We start from the raw sequence: 19,706 nt of genomic DNA, 5'->3' as shown, positions 1-19,706 counted from the left end.
ATGACCTCATCTAATCCTCATTATCTCCCCAAAGTACCATATCCAAACACCATTCACGTATGAATTAGGGGATTAAGTGTCTACCACCTGAATTTTTAGGGAACACATTCAAACCATAGCCATAATAGAGGTACCAGCTCAAGCAAAGAGGAATGGATATATAGAATACCATATTATTAAATATTATAAACCTTATTTCTAAAGCTCATCAAATATAAAATATTCTGGCAGGCAGGGTCAGATTGTTCTTGTTCTGTAGGTCACCCTATCATGGTGGTATGGTTGCAGAATTACCTGTGACTGGAAGGGTTATTTATGTAAATTTATCCAATGGTGAGTTTTCAAGGGCCAAGAACAGGAGTACAGACCAACTCTTTACTGAATTCTAAATTGTCCGTAGGACTTACTGAATGTAGAGTGTTTCTAAAAATGCAAGCAACTCAATCTTCTCTTTTAATCTCCTTCCTAGGTAGTACCCCAAAGGAAAGATGTGAACCCTGGCACGGCTTTCTTGTTTGAACTCTGTCTCCTTCGGAAACAAGCTTGCCTGGACCAGGTTGTGGGCTGGGCAGTCTTTCCCTTGTGTGATAACAACTTGGATGTGGTAGAAGGAAAATTCAAGTGTCCCCTTCTCCGAGGACATTATGATCAGGACTCCAGCAGCTTCAGGAAAATTGAAGATTTGATCTGCCTGGACATGGACCACTGGCTGTGCAATCTCTATTTTCAGGTTTGTAATATGATTCTGTAAGTGGGAAAGAAGTTTAGAACTGTCCAAAGTTGCTTCTTTCTATCCTTTAGCTTCCTTTCACGCAACTGAAAATTTTAATAAGTGAAGTTTCATAAAATGGCAAAAGTAATTACATCTTAATGCCGACTTCTGATAATATAGATCAAATTAATATGTAGAAATATGGCATAAAATTCAAGATTAATGAAAAAGTCAAAGATAATTTAATATAAATTTCTATGTTGTGAATGAACCAGAACTATCACCCAAGTCCCCTGATCCTCAGCTCACTATGTCTGTTACTACCACTTCATCTCACGGACATGTGATTGGTGTTTCCTGACCAAAGATACTTAATGATGCTTTTGTTATGTGTTGGACATTGCCAGTTCTAGGACAGAAAAGAGATAAGATGTAGACTTTGCCTTCTGAATGACTGCCATCTATCTGATGAGACAGACATATGTCTGTACGAGATAGTTAATGAGGTATTTTCTGCAGTACTTTAGCAGCTGCTATGAAACTACATCCCATAGCCATACCACTTCAAAGCATGCTATCTTTTGTTTACCTCACATATTTAAAAGAAACAGATAAACTTGAGTATATACCATTTATTTGTGTATATTTGGCATTGTGACTACTTGCTAACTCTTTTAACAGAAATGACATTTCTGGAAAAAATCACGGAAGGTCCAAAAAAGAAAATGGTAGCATATATGTGAAGTACAAAGCATTCCAACATAATGATTTGTTTTTGATTTATATGTCTAAATGTGTTCTTCCTGATTATGATGCTTTTTTGTAGGTTTCTTGTGTCATGAGTTGTTCTTCTTTACCTACAGTTTTGATTTTCTGTATACCTACCCATCCATCCATCCATCCATCTGTCCACTAACCTAATTGATGGAACTAATATGGATATTTTCAGTGAACAATGGGATTTTGGCCTTAACATTGGCAGCCCTGCATCTCTTTCTTTTGTGATTGTCTTTCCTGTTTCCTATTTATTTGGCGTAGAATTATCTGGCATAATTTTTTTTTTCTTTTAGTTAATTTCATTGTAAGATTTTGATGAAATACTTTGTTGGGACAGTTAGGTGAATAAGTGCTGTCCCAAGATAAATCTGATTTATCCATAGAGCTGGCTGATCATTGATCATTACATTAGACTCATTTGTAAAACTTTAAAAATCCTGCTGTCTTGGCCTAATCTTCAGTTGATCCAGTTGTTTTGTGGTGGTACCATAGACACCAGAAGTTGTTAGAAGCTGTTAAGCATCAGAAGCACTGATATAAATAGGCTTGACAATGAAAATTATTATAAACAAAAGCAAAGAGGTTGTTGAAAAATCACCCAAATTTTGAAGTTAGTAAGAAACCCATAACAAAATGTTTTAAAAAGTGTAGACTTGAATACTAACAAGAGTCAAAATAAACTGAAATTTAAAATTCAACAATAAGAAAAAGTAAATTATGGTATCCTGAATGTGAAAGTCATCTGTTTTTCAGCAAACTTTTAACTAATTTTTACATAAAATTCAGTGTTCTATGAATCATGGAAAGTCAGTAGTAGTTGTGTTAATCATGAAGAGAATTTATATTTGAGATTAAATCAAGAATTGAGGCTTAAAATTATAAAATCAAAAGGCTATTATTTGTTAAACAGCATTAGAATAGTTTGATCAAAATCCCCTTGCATTTGAAGTCTAAAAAATTTCTTTTTTCTTTCCTCTGACTTGTTATTTAAAAAAAAATTTATGGAAGGAAAAGTGATGTTATGATTTCTCCATAGAGTTGACTGGCCATTGATCAATACAGATGGATGTACTTGTCTACTAATTTTCTTATTTAATAGAAATTATTAGGATTTTCTCCCTCTGTATATTTCATGGGAGATTGAGTGAGTCTTAGTAATGGGAATAGTAGCATTATGAAAGGTGTTTGATTTTCTGATAAAGAGGCAGAATAAGTGGGAAAGTAGGTACTCATTTTCCATGAGAACAAAAAAGAGGTCCTTATTTGAAAGCTCCATTTTCCTTTTATGTGAAATTCTAATATGTGTGGATTTTCTCAGTGTGAGCTTTCTCAAATGCAGAAATTTCTGACCAAGTAAATGATGAAGTTACTCAATAGGGAATAGCTTAGAACCGGGAGAAGAAGATGAGGGTAAAGCAGATGATGGAACAGAGGAGTGACTTTTGTAATTCAGGTTTGGAAGAGATGAAGGAAAGAAGACAGTCCACTGAAATTCTGATCACTTTCCTCTCGGGTCAGTGGGAGGAAACCATCACGTTCCAAGAGGTGCAGGTGGAGCCAGGCACATGGTTTAGCCAGGACCGCTCCCGTTGACCTAGATGTCATTAGGGACAGCACCAAGGTTAGTAACCCTGGGGTAGTGACTCTAGGTTAGCCCCCAGAGCATGAGTGCAAGGACCCAAGAGAGACAATTCTGCAGGTGAGATACCCTAAGCTCTTTCCCAAGAAGCTTTCTCTGCAGTTCCTTATTTTTTGGTTTCATTTCCTATGTCATGGATGACTTTCCCCAAACACTTTATTGTTAAAATTTTAAACATACGGAAAAGTTAAAAATATTGCATACTGAGCACCCATTTATTCACTACTAGATTCTGCAATCTTGTCATTTCCTCTTCAACTTTAAAATAATGTTCCTGGATATAGTAAATACGGAATGAACATTGACTTATCTCCTCCCCATATGAATGTTAGGCAGTTGTTTTAAAGAAGGAAATGTAAAAATTATAAATTAAAAGAAACAATCTTCATAAACATATACAGGACACGGCAATATCTATAGCAATTATGTAAATTGGTTAATACAAAATTCATTATTTGTAATGTAAACAAATGAAAAGCCTGTAAGTTCTGGAGAACTGAATTCATTATTGTTTTTTTTTTTTTTTCTAAATCAGATTGTCTCATTGTTCTAGAGAAAAAATTACTATGTTCATAATACTTTCAATGGTTTTGATAATAGATTTATCTCATAATAGGTAGTTAAACTTCCTTTGCATTTGGATGATCAAAAAAATCATGAAAGAACTACTCAGCTTGGCCCTGAATTTCCAATGCATTTATTGACTGAAGGACAGACAGGAAAATTAGGAGTACATGATACGACTGGTCCCTTGGAGAAAGAATCTGAGAAAAATATTTGTGCATGGATGGAAGATGGAACTCAGTTCAACTTACATACTTCTCAGGGTTGGTTGACTTGACTGTTTAGCATTCTATTACTAATATTCCAAGTTGTATTATATTGCATAAAATTCAGTAAGAAGTGTGAATTCTTTATTAATTCATTATTTTCTATACCGAGTCATTTAAAAAAGAATGTAACTATTGACAAGAATATTAATTTTCCTATTACATTAGGTATTACATGAGAAAACAGAATTGCTTCATTGAAACAGAAGTTTTTCTCCATGGATTTATTGCTCTTAGAATATTTTTAAAGGTTTTTCGAGAGGTGTGGGAGGAGGGAGCTAATCAAACTTCTTTTGGATCTTCTAAATTTTAGTCTTGTATGTTTTTGAAAGTGGTAACCAAAAAATAAATATAAAAGATCAAATATTCTCAGGAAAAAGTTCTCGGGTAGTGTAGTTTATTTTATAAGACTTTGTTTTTAAAGAATGGTTTTATGAAGTACTAAGCAACAAAGTTTTTTTTTTTAAATAGTCAACCTTCAAAAGTTTTCATTTATAGAAGAGATATATTAAAGACTGTTATCTTTTGAACCAAGGAATTATTTCTTTTACCAAAAGTTTCCAAGTTTTGGTAACAGGGTGGATGCTCTCCCGGTAAGTAATAGTTTGAGTAGCAATGATGGGAGATGGGTGACCCACACTTGCGGTGACAGTGCTGATTAGGAGCACCAGGTGAACCCTGGGGGTATCACCCGTGACAAGTCCTGTGGTAGCACTTGCATTGATTTATTTTAGAAATTGTCAAATATTTTAATTATACTATATGAAAAATAACACAACATACACCAGCACTTAGTCCTATGATTTGCTAATTCTTAACTGTTTTGCCACATGTGCTTTGTATGTTTTCTTTTAAAAAGTTATGAATTATGTGTGGTTAAAGCCCTCATTTATCTTTAACTGGGGATGGAACCCAGGGATACTTTACCACCCAGCCGCTTCCCCAGCCCTTTTTATTTTTATTTTGAGACAGGATCTTGCTAAGTTGCTTAGGACCTCTTTTAAGTTGCTAAGGTTGGCCTCAAACTTGTGTTCTTCCTGCCTCAGCCTCATTCCAAATTTCCTTGTGGAGAAGTTCTGTTGAAAGCACTCATGGGCATTGTATTTAAATCTCATTGCATTGACTCTGAAGCAGATTTTATACAAGGTCTCTGTTGAATCTAATTAACTGGGCTTTCCAGAGTGAGGGTCTGGGATACTCTCATTCTGTGACAAACATTAACACACATTAGCTATCTTCTGAGTAACCTGGGTACTGTGGTTTTGGTATGTCCCCCTGAGTTCATATGTTGGAAACTTGGTCCCCAGTGTAGCAGTATTGGGAGATGGGACCTTTAAGAGGTAATTGAGTCATAAGGGTAGAGTCCTATGTGTTAATGGGTTATTAAGAAAGTGGATTAGTTATCATGAGAGTGGATTTTGTTATGAAAGCCAGTTTGTCTCCCTAAAACCCCCTTGCTATGACATTATAATATCTGTACATCCTAGGGACTCTGTAAAGGCTCCCCACTAGCAAGAAGACCCTCACTAGATGCTGTTTAAATGTCTCAGCTTCACAACTATAAGAAATCAATTTCTTTTATTCATAAATTACCCAGGCTCATTGTTATGGTTTGGATATGAGGCATCCCCCAGAAACTCCTGTATTAATGCAAGAATGTATGAAGCTAAAATGAACAGATTGCAAGAGCTGTAACCTCATCAGTCCATCCTAGATTGAATGGACTGACGGGGTGGTCACTGGGTGGGCGTGGATGGCAGATTCATCTACCCGCAGCTCCATCCCTCTCTCTGCTTCCTTGTTGCCAAGAGTTGAGCAGCTCCCTCTTGCTTCCCTCTGCCTCCCTCTTCTTCCAGGATATTCTGCCTCTTCTGGGACTCAGCACAATTAAATTAGCCATCTATGAACTGAGCCCTCAAAACTTTGAGCCCCAAATAAACTTTTCCTCCTCTAAGTTGTTCTCGTTGGATCTATTGGTCACAGTGACACACAACACAAGCTGACTCAGGAATTCTGCGGTAACAACAGAAAACGGATTAAGACTCAGGCCATCTGAGATTTAGAACAAGAAGATAAAGTTTTTTATGACGGTTGAAGATCATTTTCCTAAGATAGAAAAAGCAAGAAATAAAAGTCATGGTTAGGATTTTATTAGATACAGAGGATGGAAAGCATGCCATTGATTTTTACTTAAATATCAAGTTCAAAAGCCAACCATAAAACTGCGGCATGAGACACGGTAAAACACATGCATTTGCAAAATAAATATGTTTTTTTGCAATGTTTTTGGGTTCAGCATGGAGTTAAAAAATGTATTTTAGAATTTTAATTTTGGAGAAGGTGAATTCTGAGTTAACAAATATTTCAGTGTTACTGACATTTTAACCTAGTTTTAGGGTCCTAAATAGACCATTCGAAACAATTACTCTTAGAGCATTTTTCACCAGATCAGATTTGCTTACTAGTTTTCTCCAGACTGATCCGTGCCATGACCTGGGCTTTCAGAATGCTGCCTAGTTGTCCTAGGAGGTCAAGTGGCACTTCAGAAAATTCAGTGTGAGAATGTGGAATACCATAAGAGGGAGCTTCTTTATGCATTAGAAAAATGTTTTAGAAAAAAAAATTGATTATTCTTTTGCTCGGCTCAGAGTTTGGAGATTGATGTGAGCCTCACACTCAGAGACTGCAGAGGGACCTTCTGTTCCTGCTCCAAACGGATTTATACAAAAACAGAACTCGAAAATCTCTTTGAATACATGTCTTCACTATTGCTTATATTTATTTATTTTTCTTGGAAGCTCCTAAGCATATTATTAGCAGTTAATATCCCCCATGGGTTTGTTTTCTCATATATCAGGACTGTGATACAGTACGCTGTTTCTGTCACTGATATGTTGCTAAGAGATTTAATAATGGGTAAACAAACACAACATGTGGTAATTCATTTCAAATTAAAAGTTTATTAAACTCGGGCTTGATGGTTTTCTGGCTATTTACAATTAAAGAAGCAAACCTTGGGGAAGTGGTGACCACGTGGGGTGTTCATGGCTGCAGCGTTTTTATCTGAAAAATGTGTTTACGATCTTCTGCAAGCTGTCCTTCATTGATAGGCTCCGTATGTAATCTTTTGAATCTACTACCGTCCTCAAATCATGCAAAAGTGACTTTAATGTTCACAATGGAGCCTGTAGCGTGTGCGAGCACAAGCAGTTACACACCCCCATGCACCCCCAAGAGGTTTCTGAATTTAATCCTTTGGTCAATAGTCTACATGGTGATCAGTCTTGAAATTAGGCAGATGCCTGATGTTGAAAATATTTATAAAAGGCCAGAAGAAAAGACCTATGTTACAACTTTTGGGTTATTACCGTCTTTTAGTTTATTTTACTTCTTAGAAGTCACGCCAGGGGAATATTTATTATGCTGGATACTTGTGTTTTTTATATGGCTATGTTGAAAGGACAGTAGTCTCCGCAAGGTCTATGTGTGACTTGTGATGCAGAATTCAATTCAAGAGAATTCATTGTGCGAGCACAGTGAACAAGTCTTGCTGCTTAATGCCATGGGATTATAAATCAAAACAATGTCCAGTCCCTGACCTCTAGGGTCTTACCCAAGTCCCACCCTGCTCCGCTAGGAGGTATGCATAAGTCCACATGTTCAGTGGGGGATGGGTGGGAGCTTCCAGCACTGAATTTTCATGAGGGACAAGAAAGCCTCCTGAGAGAAACCAGGCAGATGCACCTGGCTAAATGACAAAGTTTCAGTTGACAGGTGAGAGAGAAGCAATTGTGAGAAATGTATGTGTCAGTGATTCAGATTTGTCCTTTATCCTAGTCATCTCATGGTGGGATTCCCACAGGGGTCAACTGCATGGTAACCCTCTCCAACCTGCTAAAAGAGAGTTCTTTCACTGAGATTTGAAATTCTATATGACTTGTAAATATATTGTGTAGCATATGGGATCCTGTGAGACATAGTGCATCCATATACTATGTCTATATTTACAAACTGCCAACCTATACTGTTGTCTATACATTACACTTCTGTGATTCAAGGTGGTGTAGAGGCCACAATGGAGCAGTATAAATGATATGAATAAAAGTTTATAGGTTCATTTGAGACATGCAGGTGGGCTCCCAGAAACAAATGGGTGAACTTTGGGGTCTTTGAAATTTGTTTGATCTTTTTAAATAATGTAATGAATGCCATTTAGAATCCTATGTTGGTGTGAGATGGAGAAATATGTATTAATTTCACAGGCTTGTCCTACAGTGAGTAGGATGCCTTGGAGTTCAAAAGGCAAATATAGATCAAAACTCTTTGGGATAGAAGGAAAGTTATGATCTAAGAAGATGGAAAGGCACAAGGTATATTTGAGGAACTGTAAAGAACCACTGGACTCCAGTGTACATATTGGGGTTGATTTGGGCAAGGAGCATTTTAAGAAAAGAAATTCAGTAAAGAGGTCATTGCATTGGCCCAGAGAAGAGATGGTAAGGCCCTGAGGTCGAACAGGGCTGGAGGATGTGTTAAAGAGGCATCCTGAAGTCGAAACAGTGGGATTTGGAAGAAGAGTAGTCGTATCATAACAAAAGACATGAAGATCATAAGCAAGAGTATTTCTATCTCAGAAAATAGTGTTGCCCTTCTCGGAGATAAGGAGCCCAAAAGAGCAGGTCTCAGATGAAAGCTAACCAGTTGGTCTCAGACAAAGTAACTCTACAGTGTTGGGGAAATTAAGAGAAGGATGACTAACTTGAAGTTGAAAAAATGGATTTAAAGTTTGGGATAAACTTGTTGGTTCCACCTTGATAGGGGTTGGGGCTAAAGGTGCAGGGATGAAGGAGGTTATCAAGAAGAAAGGAGTGGACCAGATTATAGGAAAAATTTAAGGGGCAGATGAAAGAAGGCTAAAGGAAATTGTGTAGGAACAATCTGGAAAAAGTAGTAGAAGCAACAGGAGGCAGAGCATCACAGAGCAGGTGGTACATACTTCAGAACACATTCTTAAGGGTATAGATATTGGAGCAGGCAAAGGTCTCCTTTTTACTCAATCTTCCTTATCCATGCTTATAATATAAACATCATCAGCTAAAAGAGGAAACAAAGAGCTACTTTTGATGACAGATGATCCCTGATTTATGATGAACTATGATTTTTCGACTTTACAATGGCTCGAAAAAGATCCAGTAGACATCATCCTTCAAATATTGAAACCTGGATCTTTTCCCAGGGTCATCTTTTCTCGTGAGGCTGGGCAGCAGCACTGAGCCATGGTTCCCTAAGCACGTGATCACCAAGAGAGACGGCCAACAGTCCACAGTGTGCTGTATGGCTAAGCACACATGTAGGGTTCATGGTCATCCTTACATGGTCCACCCCTGTGCCTGGCACATACCAATAGTTTGATAAAGATTTATTGAATAAATGAGTAAATTACTATATTCTTCAGGGACCTGTGGATTAACAAAGTCAAGAAATATGTAATAATTGTTTTCATTTGGCAATTATACTACAGGAGAGGGGAAGTCAAGGTATATTGAGTCAGAAAACTGGTATGAATATAATGCACTACTGAATATCATGGAACTTCTATGAGATAGTTTGGTCATGCATACAAAATGAGTACAGTAATAGCTGAGTTTTTTACTTCCATGCACATCAAGAGAATCAGATAAGATAGTCAGTGTTAAAATGACTTACTCATCTATAGGATATGATTTGATGATATTGTATCACCTGAAACTGTTTTCTGTTAAAAGGCAGAACTCACGGGAAGCTGTTCTCCTGAAAATCCAGAGTTGCTTCTGAAGGCACCAGCTCTATCTAACCCACTTTCATGCCTCCATTTATTTGTCCAGGACTTGGGAAATCACCCTCAGAGAGACTTCAAACTCCAGGAGGACAGGGGTGTCTGTCTTGCTTATGGATGTATTTCAGAGTCTGCAACAATGCTTGGCACATCATAGATGCTTAGTAAGCTGAAGGAAGAAATTAATATGGCTCCTTTGTGTGGAAAAGAATTAAGCAGGAAATTTACTTTATTTTTAATAATACATATAGTAATATTGACTTTTTTAAAGAGTATACAATCTGATGAACATTATCACACATAAGGATTTGTGGTAATCGGAATAGAAAACCATCTCATTACTCCCAAATTTCTTTGTGTTATCTTCCTTCCCTCCCACACCCTATCCTAAGCCTTGGATCACACTGATCTGTATCATCTCTATAGTTTTGTGTTTTCAAAATTGTCCTGTAGTTTTTAATCTTTTGTTTAGGGACCTCTTTCAACCAATTTAATGCCCTTGAGATTTTCTGAGCTGTGTGTACCCACAGTCCTTACCCATTCAGCACAGAGTGGAATTTCATCATATGGATGTTCCACAGTTGTTTTGATTTCTTTTTTTTTTTTTTTTGTATTAGGGATTGAACCCCCCCATAGGTGTTTAACCACTGAGCCACATCCTCAGCTCTTTTTACATTTTTTTTTTTTTAATTTTGAGACAAGTTCTCACTAAGTTACTTGAAGTCTTGCTAAATTGCTGAGGCTGTCCTCAAATTTTCAATCCTCCTGCCTCAGCCTCCTGAGCCACTGGAATTACAGGCATGCGCCACAGCAACTGGTTCCACAGCTGTTTTATCTGTTCCCATGTTAAAGGCTATTTGGATTGTCTTCATTTTGATTACAAAGTTGCTATTAATATTCATAGGCATTTTTGTATCTTGTTTGCTTTGTGTTAAGTGTGTCTTGTTTTCTCTAGACTACATTTCAAAGAACTGATTACTGGGTTATAGAGTATGTATATACAAAATTACCCTGTACCACCTTGCACCTCCACCTGTTCCACAGGCAAGTTTCAGTTGCTCTGTAGCCTCATCAGTGCTGAGTGCCAGCAGTTTTAACAAAAAGTCTTTCTAATTTGCGTGTAGGGGCCTCTCGCAGTTTCTATTTGTATCTCCTTGGTGGCTGATGTCCTTGAACATCCTCCTCTGTTCTTGTCATCCATCTGTCCTATTTGCCAAAGTCTCTGACCATTTGTGAACTGGGTTGCGTGTTTTCTTAACTGTAGAGATATGTAAGTTCCTTTACCTTCTGGATACAAGACTTCTCTTGAATATGTGACATGCAAATACTTTTTTTCCCATCTGCAGTTTGCCTTTTTACTTTCCTAACACCATCCTTCACAGAATAAATGCCTCAAATTCTGATTAAGTCCGATCTCTCATGTTTTTAAAATGGGTTGTACTTTTGATGTTGTGTCTTTGAACTCTTTGCCTGACCCCAGTTCTCAAGACTTTTCTCCTGTGTTTCTTCTGAAAGTTTTGTAGTTTTATGTTTTACTTTTAGATCGATGATCCATTTGAAGTTAGTTTTTTAAGAGTTTGAAGTTAAGGTTGATGTTTTGTTTTTGCATACGAATATCCACTTGTTCCAACATCACTTATTGAAAAGACTATTCTTTCATGGTTGAATTGCCTTTGCACTTGGGGCTAAAGTCAACTGACCAACTTCTACATTTTTAAGGAATAGAGAAATCAGTTTCCTAGACTTCCCTGTTTAGCCCAGTGACTCTTATTGCTTTCAGTACTTGGGCTCACGTTCTGTAATAGGATCTGCCACTTCCTTCTGAAGCTCATCACAATTCTTTTGTTGATAAGGTATTACAATATTAGAAACTTAAATCAATTGGCCCTATGTGTATGATTCCATTTCGGTGACTTATTAGGGAGCCTGGTGAAAGGACTTTTCCTGGCATAAGTCACAGAAGAGAGGAGGTACAAAGGGCAAGTAGCTCATAGAGGCAGCAGTAGAAGCCCAGTGGAGAGCAGCCGGAGCCCATCAGTACTGAATTTCAGGAACGGAGCCACCAAGGACTGGTCACCAGGGCTGGATGTGCTGTCATTCAGAGAATGCATTTACGACCTGTTTTAGCCAAGTCTCCACATCACGTTCTCCGAAGTTCTTATTCCACCATCCCCACATGGATAAGATGATGAAAGCACATTTTTCTCAGTCATTATTATAGATCATACATACAAAAGTTAAGATGTCTGTCAGTCGTTAACCCTGTTCTCAGGGAAGACTCAGGAGTCCAGTACTTAAAAATAGTACCCAGGACTTTGCTTTTGACAGTTGAAGATGAATTGCAGACAGACTGTCCCAAATAATGTTATATTATGGATCACTCTAATCACTTTTGGATAGCTTTTAAGGAACGAGGACTTCTATAGTCTACATTCAAGATCATAAGAATTTGGAATGACAACTTCATAATCACCATTTGGTAAAATTTTGAGGCAAATTTTAGACTTTATGGCATTTGTTCTCCAGGATTTTTTGGTTTTTTTTTTTTGAAAGAGCATAAATGGATCTGAGTCCTTCATCTGAGTACAGAATTGAGCCTCAGGGAACCACAGTATGTTTCAAAGTGATTAATCTGCATAAAAAGCTCATTACCTGCATTTTTAAATGCCTTTATTTAAGATATGGAAATGCATCAAAATATTTTGTTGCAGAAAAGCTTCAAAATATTTTAAGGTAATCTAAATCTTCATAAAAGCATGATTTCGTTGGTAAATCAACTCTTCCCTTCCCCTCCCTCCCCCTCCCTTTCTTCCTTCCTTCCGGTCCTCTTTCCTTCTTTTCCTCTTTTGTTTGTTTAGAGCAATGAAGTTGTCACCTTGTAACTTTATTTACAAACTGAATAAGCCTTCCAATAGCTGTAACATTAAACTCCCCACATCGGGGCTTACTTGGGAAAATTCCACCCAGATGTTTGTGGAAGGTGCAGTAAGTATCGTGCTCTTAATGGATTTCTTTTAAAAAATGATCGTAATTTGTTTACATCTCTGGCTTCTTTTGTGGGGTTCTTCACCATCCATCACGGTTCATCACAAGTGTTTTTTGGTTGGATCCACTTCCATCCCAAAGTCACTTCTGAAAACTGCTGGAATTGAACAAGCTTTAAACAGTCGTGCAGGTCTTTAATTGGAAATTAGTTTTGACAGGACTAGGATGCAGAGTCCTGCCTGGTTCCAAAGTGATGCTAGCTGACAGCCCCTGGCCGCTTCAGGAGCAGGGGAACATGTGGAAGGAATTGTTCTTTTCCATTTCACAGCCTGTCATTTCCTCTGCAGGGCAGCCCCTGACCCCTCCGAGAGATCCTGACACTCATAAGGGAAGTGTTCCCACTGATGTAAAGGAAGTGGAGAAGCAGTTTAACACCAAGAAAGGAGGGAGGAGGGCGTGTCAGAAAGATCTGGGGGACAGGCAGGCGACATGGCTTTAAAACATTTCTAGCAGGTTAGAATCTTTGCGGTGCCGTCTCCTTTCCTGAGTGAATATCACAAATCTGTTTATCTGGGAGGGTTTAAAATGTTATGGGAAGTTTGAAGCAACCTTTCAAATTTTTTTTTTAAAGCGGAAGTGGTTATAAAAACGAATGTGTTGCATGTCAATGATCAAAATAAATGTTGGAGGAAAAGGCACCTATTCCAGTGTGCTGGTGTGTGTGGTATGTTTCTAATTACAGAGCGTGTGTGGATTAGATCAACACCATCAGCTTACAGCTTGTGTTTCCAAGACATTTTATACCCTCGATATTTTATTTGGTCTCATATATTCATCACAGTAAATTTTTCTCGGTCTGTGTGCTACAAACAGTGTGGTAAGGACCCGCAAGGGACCATGGGGTTGTATCACTCCAAGTGGCTTGCCATTCCTTTTAGGGAATCCACTTAGATCATTTCAAAACTCCTCAAATTGTCAGTATTTCAGGAATGACTAATGAAGTCATTTTTGAAAGTATAGTCACACATCCCCTGTTGACAGGGATACATTTTGAGAAATGCATGGCTAGGCAATTTTGTCATCGTGCAAATAGTGTCTCTACCTAAACCTAGATGGCATGACTTTATGTATGCAGTTCGTCATTAGTTGAAGGTTTATTATGCAGTTTATGACTCTTCTTCATTTTTCCCTTTGAAACATTTGGAAACCTTTAGATAAGGATATACATTTTTCTGACTGTACTCTTTAAAAATGGGGCAGTGAAGATTTACATCTCCCCCTATCCCTGCCCCAACCCCATTTCCCTAATCCACTGTGGTAATATGCAAACATGCCACGTATTTTCAGCATTCACTCTTAGAAATATACTATTCATGAAAATAATCCTTGTTTGTCTGTGGCCAGTTCTCTCAGTTAGTTTGCATGTATTCAGCGCCTAAGAATGAGACCAACGTCCTTGCAGAATGATAGTGCAGAAGTGGAAATTGATGACACTAGTTATGTTGGAGTTCTTGAGTGAAAACGAGTCACTGCGATTGACCTGATAGGCTACCAATATGAGAGCTCTCCTAAATAGCCTTGGGAGCAGTGGTTGGGGCACGAAGAGTTACTGTCTGAACTGTGACAAGACACACTCATCTTTGGACCCATTCTTTAATGTGGACCTTCCCAGAAATAGTATGCGTCAACAAATTCAGTCTGGATAAGTTGGAGACAAGGAACTACGGGGGTAAAATTCAATTTCAGTCTATTCCTACTAACACATCAATTATGATGGCTGACTGGTGAGAATTTGCTCTTGAGACATAACAAAGTCCATGACAAAGTCCAATGACAAAGTCCATCTCATTTGGCTTTACGACTGCTCCATTTTTTGAAAAACCTGGGGACTCTTAACTACCAAGCCACATCCCAACCCTTTTTATATTTTATTTTGAGACAGGGTCTCACTATGTTGCTGAGGCTGGCTTTGAATTCACCATCCTCCTACCTCAGCCTCCTGAGCCGCTCAGATTACAGGCATGCACCACGGCACCCAGCTTCTTACTGATTTTTATTGAGGTGCTTCCTGCAAGTCCATAGGAGGTGGCATCTCCTTTAGTTCAGTACCATGCTTCTCAAATTGATGGAAGTACAAAAGAAATGAAATTGTGAGCCTTCCCATAAATAGCTGGGTTCTTTGACTCTTTCTAAACCTGAGGCTGACTGTGCACACTTGAATGGTGGGACGGGGAGTTCTCTCTTTGAGTAGCTAACATATATAAACATGCCATTGACTTTTTTCAATGTGGAAATAATTGAAATAAAAATTGGCAGAAAGGGAGAGTGTTTTTATCTAGAGCAATCCACACAAATGAATTAGATGGACCTTTATGAATTCTTTATGAATAGGAAATAGAACAAACAAATTAGAAAAAGAGGATTTTGAGTAGATTAGGAAATTTTGACATTCCTTGGTATGAGGTAGGAGAAAATAGTCTCTCTTGAAATTATAACTATCTTATTATTGAATTGATAATAGAAGAAATCAGTCTATTCTTGATGTTTGACACCTGGCATGATGTATAGGAGAGCTTCATGCTTTGTAGCACTGACATATGGCACATGGGCTTTGAATAGGGGACAAAAATTTGAATCCAACTTTATCTGTAAAACCATCGTTATTTTTGGTCAAGATCATTTGCTGTAACTTGTTAAGTGAGCAGTGGACCCTAACTATTTCATCGTGGTCTTGAGCATTTGGACTTTTGTTAATGTGATGTTTCAGTGAAAAAAGATCAGGCACTACATCTGATGTGCTCAGCAATAAGCACTTAGGAGGTGTACTACTGGCCCTTAAGGCATCACCGGCTCCCACGCTATATCTAAGAGGAATAGGTGGTGAAAATACAATTTAGCAAAAAGCAATGCAGAACCTTAAAGCCCCAAGTTTTCTCCTTTCTTTCCATTCAGCCTCTCCAAACAGATTCTTACTAGTTTCTCTGTAGTCTTTCTTAGCAAGTGCATCTTCACTAGCTTAAAATCACCCTAATCACACATGCACACGCACACAAAATACAGACACACATCAAGCTTCCTAAGGCTGAATGTTTAAAAAGCATAAAAAGTCCCTTAAAATACAGCCACATTTTCTTCTTCAACCATAATTACTAGGGTCCAAATACCTTTGACTCCTCATACCTTTGCCTGGGCTTCTAATAAAACATTTATGTCCTCTTTTCAGACTTGCAAACATCAAGCCCTGTGTGTGACTAATTTCATAAATAAAATTTGAGCCAAGTGTAGTGAACTAGTTGCTAAGAAGACCAGGAATTCGTTTTTCTGCATGGTATGTGTCATTCCACATAAGATCAATAGTTTCTAGATACTTTACGAATACTTTCTCTCAGTCTGTTGATTGATTTTCTATCCTCTTAAGGAATGTTTCACAAAGGAAAGATTTTTAATTTTTCCAATTTATCAATTGCTCTTTTTATGCAATATATTTTTTGAGTATCAATAACTTTTTCTTAGCTCTAAGTCCTAAAGATTTCTCCTATTTTTTTTCTACAAGTGAATCTATTTTTTTTACATAATGAGTAAGACTGATGTCAATTTTTTGCATAAAAATGTCTAAATGTTTTAACACATTTGTTGAAAAGGCTTTTTTCCTTCATTGAATTACTTTCTCATTTTTCTTAAAAATCAGCAATTAGGCATATTTTTGTAAATCTATTTCTGTCTTCTATTTATGATTTGTCTGCCCTTCTGTGAATATCACGGTTCTTGGTTACCGTAGCTATGTAGTAAAGCTTAACATTGGGGGACTGATTTCTCTCACTTATTTTTCATTTTTGAGAGAGATTGCTTTATCTGTTCTCAGACTGTGCCTTTCTGTATACATTTTAGAATAAGCTTGTGTGTGTGTGTGCACAGAAGCTGCTGCTACAATGTTGAAGAGATTTGCATTAAATTTGTAGTGATGCAGTGAGAGTAGGACACGCAGTGACATCATAGACAACCTAGTTTGTGTAAGTACATCCTGTGATTTTTGTACAATGATGAAATCCTCCTAACAACTCATTTATCAGAATATAGCACCACTGTAACTTAGCCATGTCTGTACATATATGTAACATCCGTTTCCTAGTGTTGAGTTTTTTGGTGGGTAGACGAGAGAGATTGAACCCAGAAGTGCTTTACCACTGAGCCACATCCCCATTCCTTTTTATTTCTTATTTTGAGACATACAGGGTCTCGCTAAGTTGCTTAGGGCCTTGCTAAATGACTGAGGCTGACCTCTTGCAAACTTGTGATCCTCCTCCCTCAGCCTCCTGAGCTGGTGGGACTATAAGCTGGCATCACCATGCCTGGACAAATATCATTTTCTTGAGTAACACATGCTATTTTGAGTCCTTTCTAGTCTTCTAATATGATTTATAAAACTCATGCAAAGAAAGGATAGTGTATTATACATACTAACATTTGATGCCGTTTTTCCTTTCGGATGCCCCAGGATTCCTTCATTTACTATTTCCTTTCTGTTTGAGGAAATTTCTTTAGTCATTCTTTAAGGGTAGATCTGATAGCAACAATTATTGTTTCGTTTTTTTTTTTTTTTTCAATCTGAGAGTATATTTTTCCCTTCATTTTTTTTTTTAGAGAGAGGGTACCCGGGAACCCAAAGACCTTAACCACTGGGCAACACTGCCAACCATTTTTTTATATTTTATTTTGAGGCAGCATCTCTCTAAGTTGCTTAAGACCTCAGTAAGTTGCTGAGGCTGACTTTGAACTTGTGATTCTCCTGCTTCAGCTTCCTAAGCCACTGGGATTATAGGTATGTACCGCACTGTGCCTGGCTTTCCCTTCATTCTTGAATAGTTGGACAGTTTGGGATATAGAATTCATGGTTGGCAACTTTCTGCTTTCAGCATTTGAAAGCTATTGAGCTGTCTCCGTCTTCAGGACTGGATTTGTGCTCTGGAGTTCCCACTGGGACCCTGGTGGGGTTGCCTGAGAAACAAGAGAGCTTCCACAGGCAGGCATGTCTCCTGGTGCCCTGCGGGTGGGGTGGGCAGTCTCTGGTCTCAGGATGCTGACATGTTGCCCGGGTCAGGCACTTCCAATAGGATGCTCCTACTGGGGCCATTTGGCTACCTGGGGTCTCTGGACGAAAGATGTCTCTGGTGGCAGGAAAGCAGAGTGCTTCTTCTCCAGCATGGCTCTTCCCCAGTCAGGCTCCCGGGCTATCTCTCTTGTAGGTAGTGTGGGACTCACCTGGTGGTGTCAGATCAACATCTCTTCAGTGGATGGATGAGCGAGCCTGCCGGGACCTCTGTCTGCTGGTCGTGTGAGGCTGGGAAGTGCCAAGCGTGAAAGGTCTCTTATGTCGGATGGGATGGGTAAGCAGGAGGTGTCCCTGTCTGCGGTTTCCGATCGCTTTGCCCACCTCTTTACACCTCTCAGAACTCTCCTTTGGTCGCCTCCTGAATTATCTCCAGGGTTTACAGTTGTACTGAGTGAGGAGGACAGAGAGCACCCGGTTTATGCCACCCTCTTTTCCTCACTGGAAGCCTCTCCTACTGTTTTTTGTTTGAAGGTATTTTGTCCCATAGCATTTAAAAAGTTTCTTCATTTGAGGCTTGAGGAATATGGAAGTAAAAATAATAACAGTGATAAAATATAAATAATCTAAAACTTGCATTTACCCATGTTTAAGTGTATGTCCAGTGATATTATGTTTATTCACATTGCTCTGCAACTATCACCACTATCCACCTCCAGAACTTTCTCATCATGTGAAATTGAAACCCTATTTGAAACCCTATGCACCTAAGCAATAACTTCCCATTCTCCTTTCTCCAGCCCCTGAGAACCTTTTTTTTTTTTTTTTTTCCCTTTTCTTTCTTTCTTTCTTTCTTTTTAGGTACTGGGGACTGAACCCAAGGTTTCATGCATGCTAGGCAAGTACTCTACCACAGAGCCACGTCCCCAGCCTGGTAACCTCTCTATTGTGCTCTCTGTTTCTAAATTGACCTACCTCATATAAGTAGAATCATACATATAATTTGGCTTAATAACAGCAAAATGTCTTCAATCAAGGAGATACAATTTAAATTGAAAAATTTTATTTTTCACCAAGGTGTTTTTAAACGATTTCATGGAGAAGAGTTTGAACTAGTAGCTAATGTGAGACTTTGGCAGCTATAAAGTGCGGGATGCAGTATGAACTCAGAGATGGTGGTTATAATGATTATTTTCATTTTTTCCCTCTCTATAGCACAGACAGCAAAATGTCTGCAGTTTGTTTGTTGAGCCACAGTTTGGGGTGCATTCCTTTTCTTGTGAGTGATTTTTACTTTAAGATCATCATCCTGTGGCACTAATTGCTGTCTACCTGCTGGAAATGTGCAAACAACAGTCAACAAAGAGGATTTAGAAAAGTGCAGATTTAGTGGTAGAAAAGAACCCTAGACAAAAGAAGCAAAAAGGTTTAAATTTAGATCTTGATTCTGTTATTTAATGTCCTGTGTGAAGTTCCCGAATCTGAGTCATTGTTTCTTCACCTGTGAAAGGCAGATAACAGACCCTACCTGAGTTTTAGTAATACTTAACACACAATGTCACACACATAATAAGTGCTCATGAAATCATTCCTGTATTATTGAATTGATTAGAGTCACAGATGTCTACACCCTGTTTAATTGTGGCATTGGGGAAAGATTCCCTGTATCCCTCTCTGTGATTTTCTCTTAGCAATAGGAACTCACTAGTGGGTAAAATAATTTCTTATTCCAAATAGCTTTGGATGTTCTAAGTTCAGTGGAAGTGTTAATTGATGATAACCAGGGAGAGCTCATGAGCAGCATATTAAAATTTCCAGATTTTTTTCATTGTGCTTAAGATGGAGAGTTTAATATTTATAAAAATAAGGGAAAAAAAGAAACTGGTTTTCATAAAAGGATA

At 38.1% G+C, this 19,706-nt stretch overlaps 1 protein-coding gene across 1 annotated transcript in view; it reads left to right on the top strand.

The window, feature by feature from the left end:
- LOC124989453 (uncharacterized) overlaps positions 1–19,706 on the top strand; it is a gene marked incomplete at its 5' end in the record, with an annotated part of 306,958 nt that overhangs the window by 113,858 nt on the left and 173,394 nt on the right. Inside the window, 2 exons of the mRNA XM_047559286.1 lie at positions 470–730; positions 3,745–3,955. Coding sequence (XP_047415242.1) covers positions 470–730; positions 3,745–3,955 — 472 coding nt within the window. The remainder of the gene's footprint in view (positions 1–469; positions 731–3,744; positions 3,956–19,706) is intronic.

Source organism: Sciurus carolinensis, chromosome 7, assembly GCF_902686445.1.
Source record: "Sciurus carolinensis chromosome 7, mSciCar1.2, whole genome shotgun sequence".
NCBI lineage: Eukaryota > Metazoa > Chordata > Mammalia > Rodentia > Sciuridae > Sciurus > Sciurus carolinensis.
The sequence above is the reverse complement of the archived record's forward strand: the minus strand, read 5'-3'. Positions and strand labels throughout refer to the sequence as shown.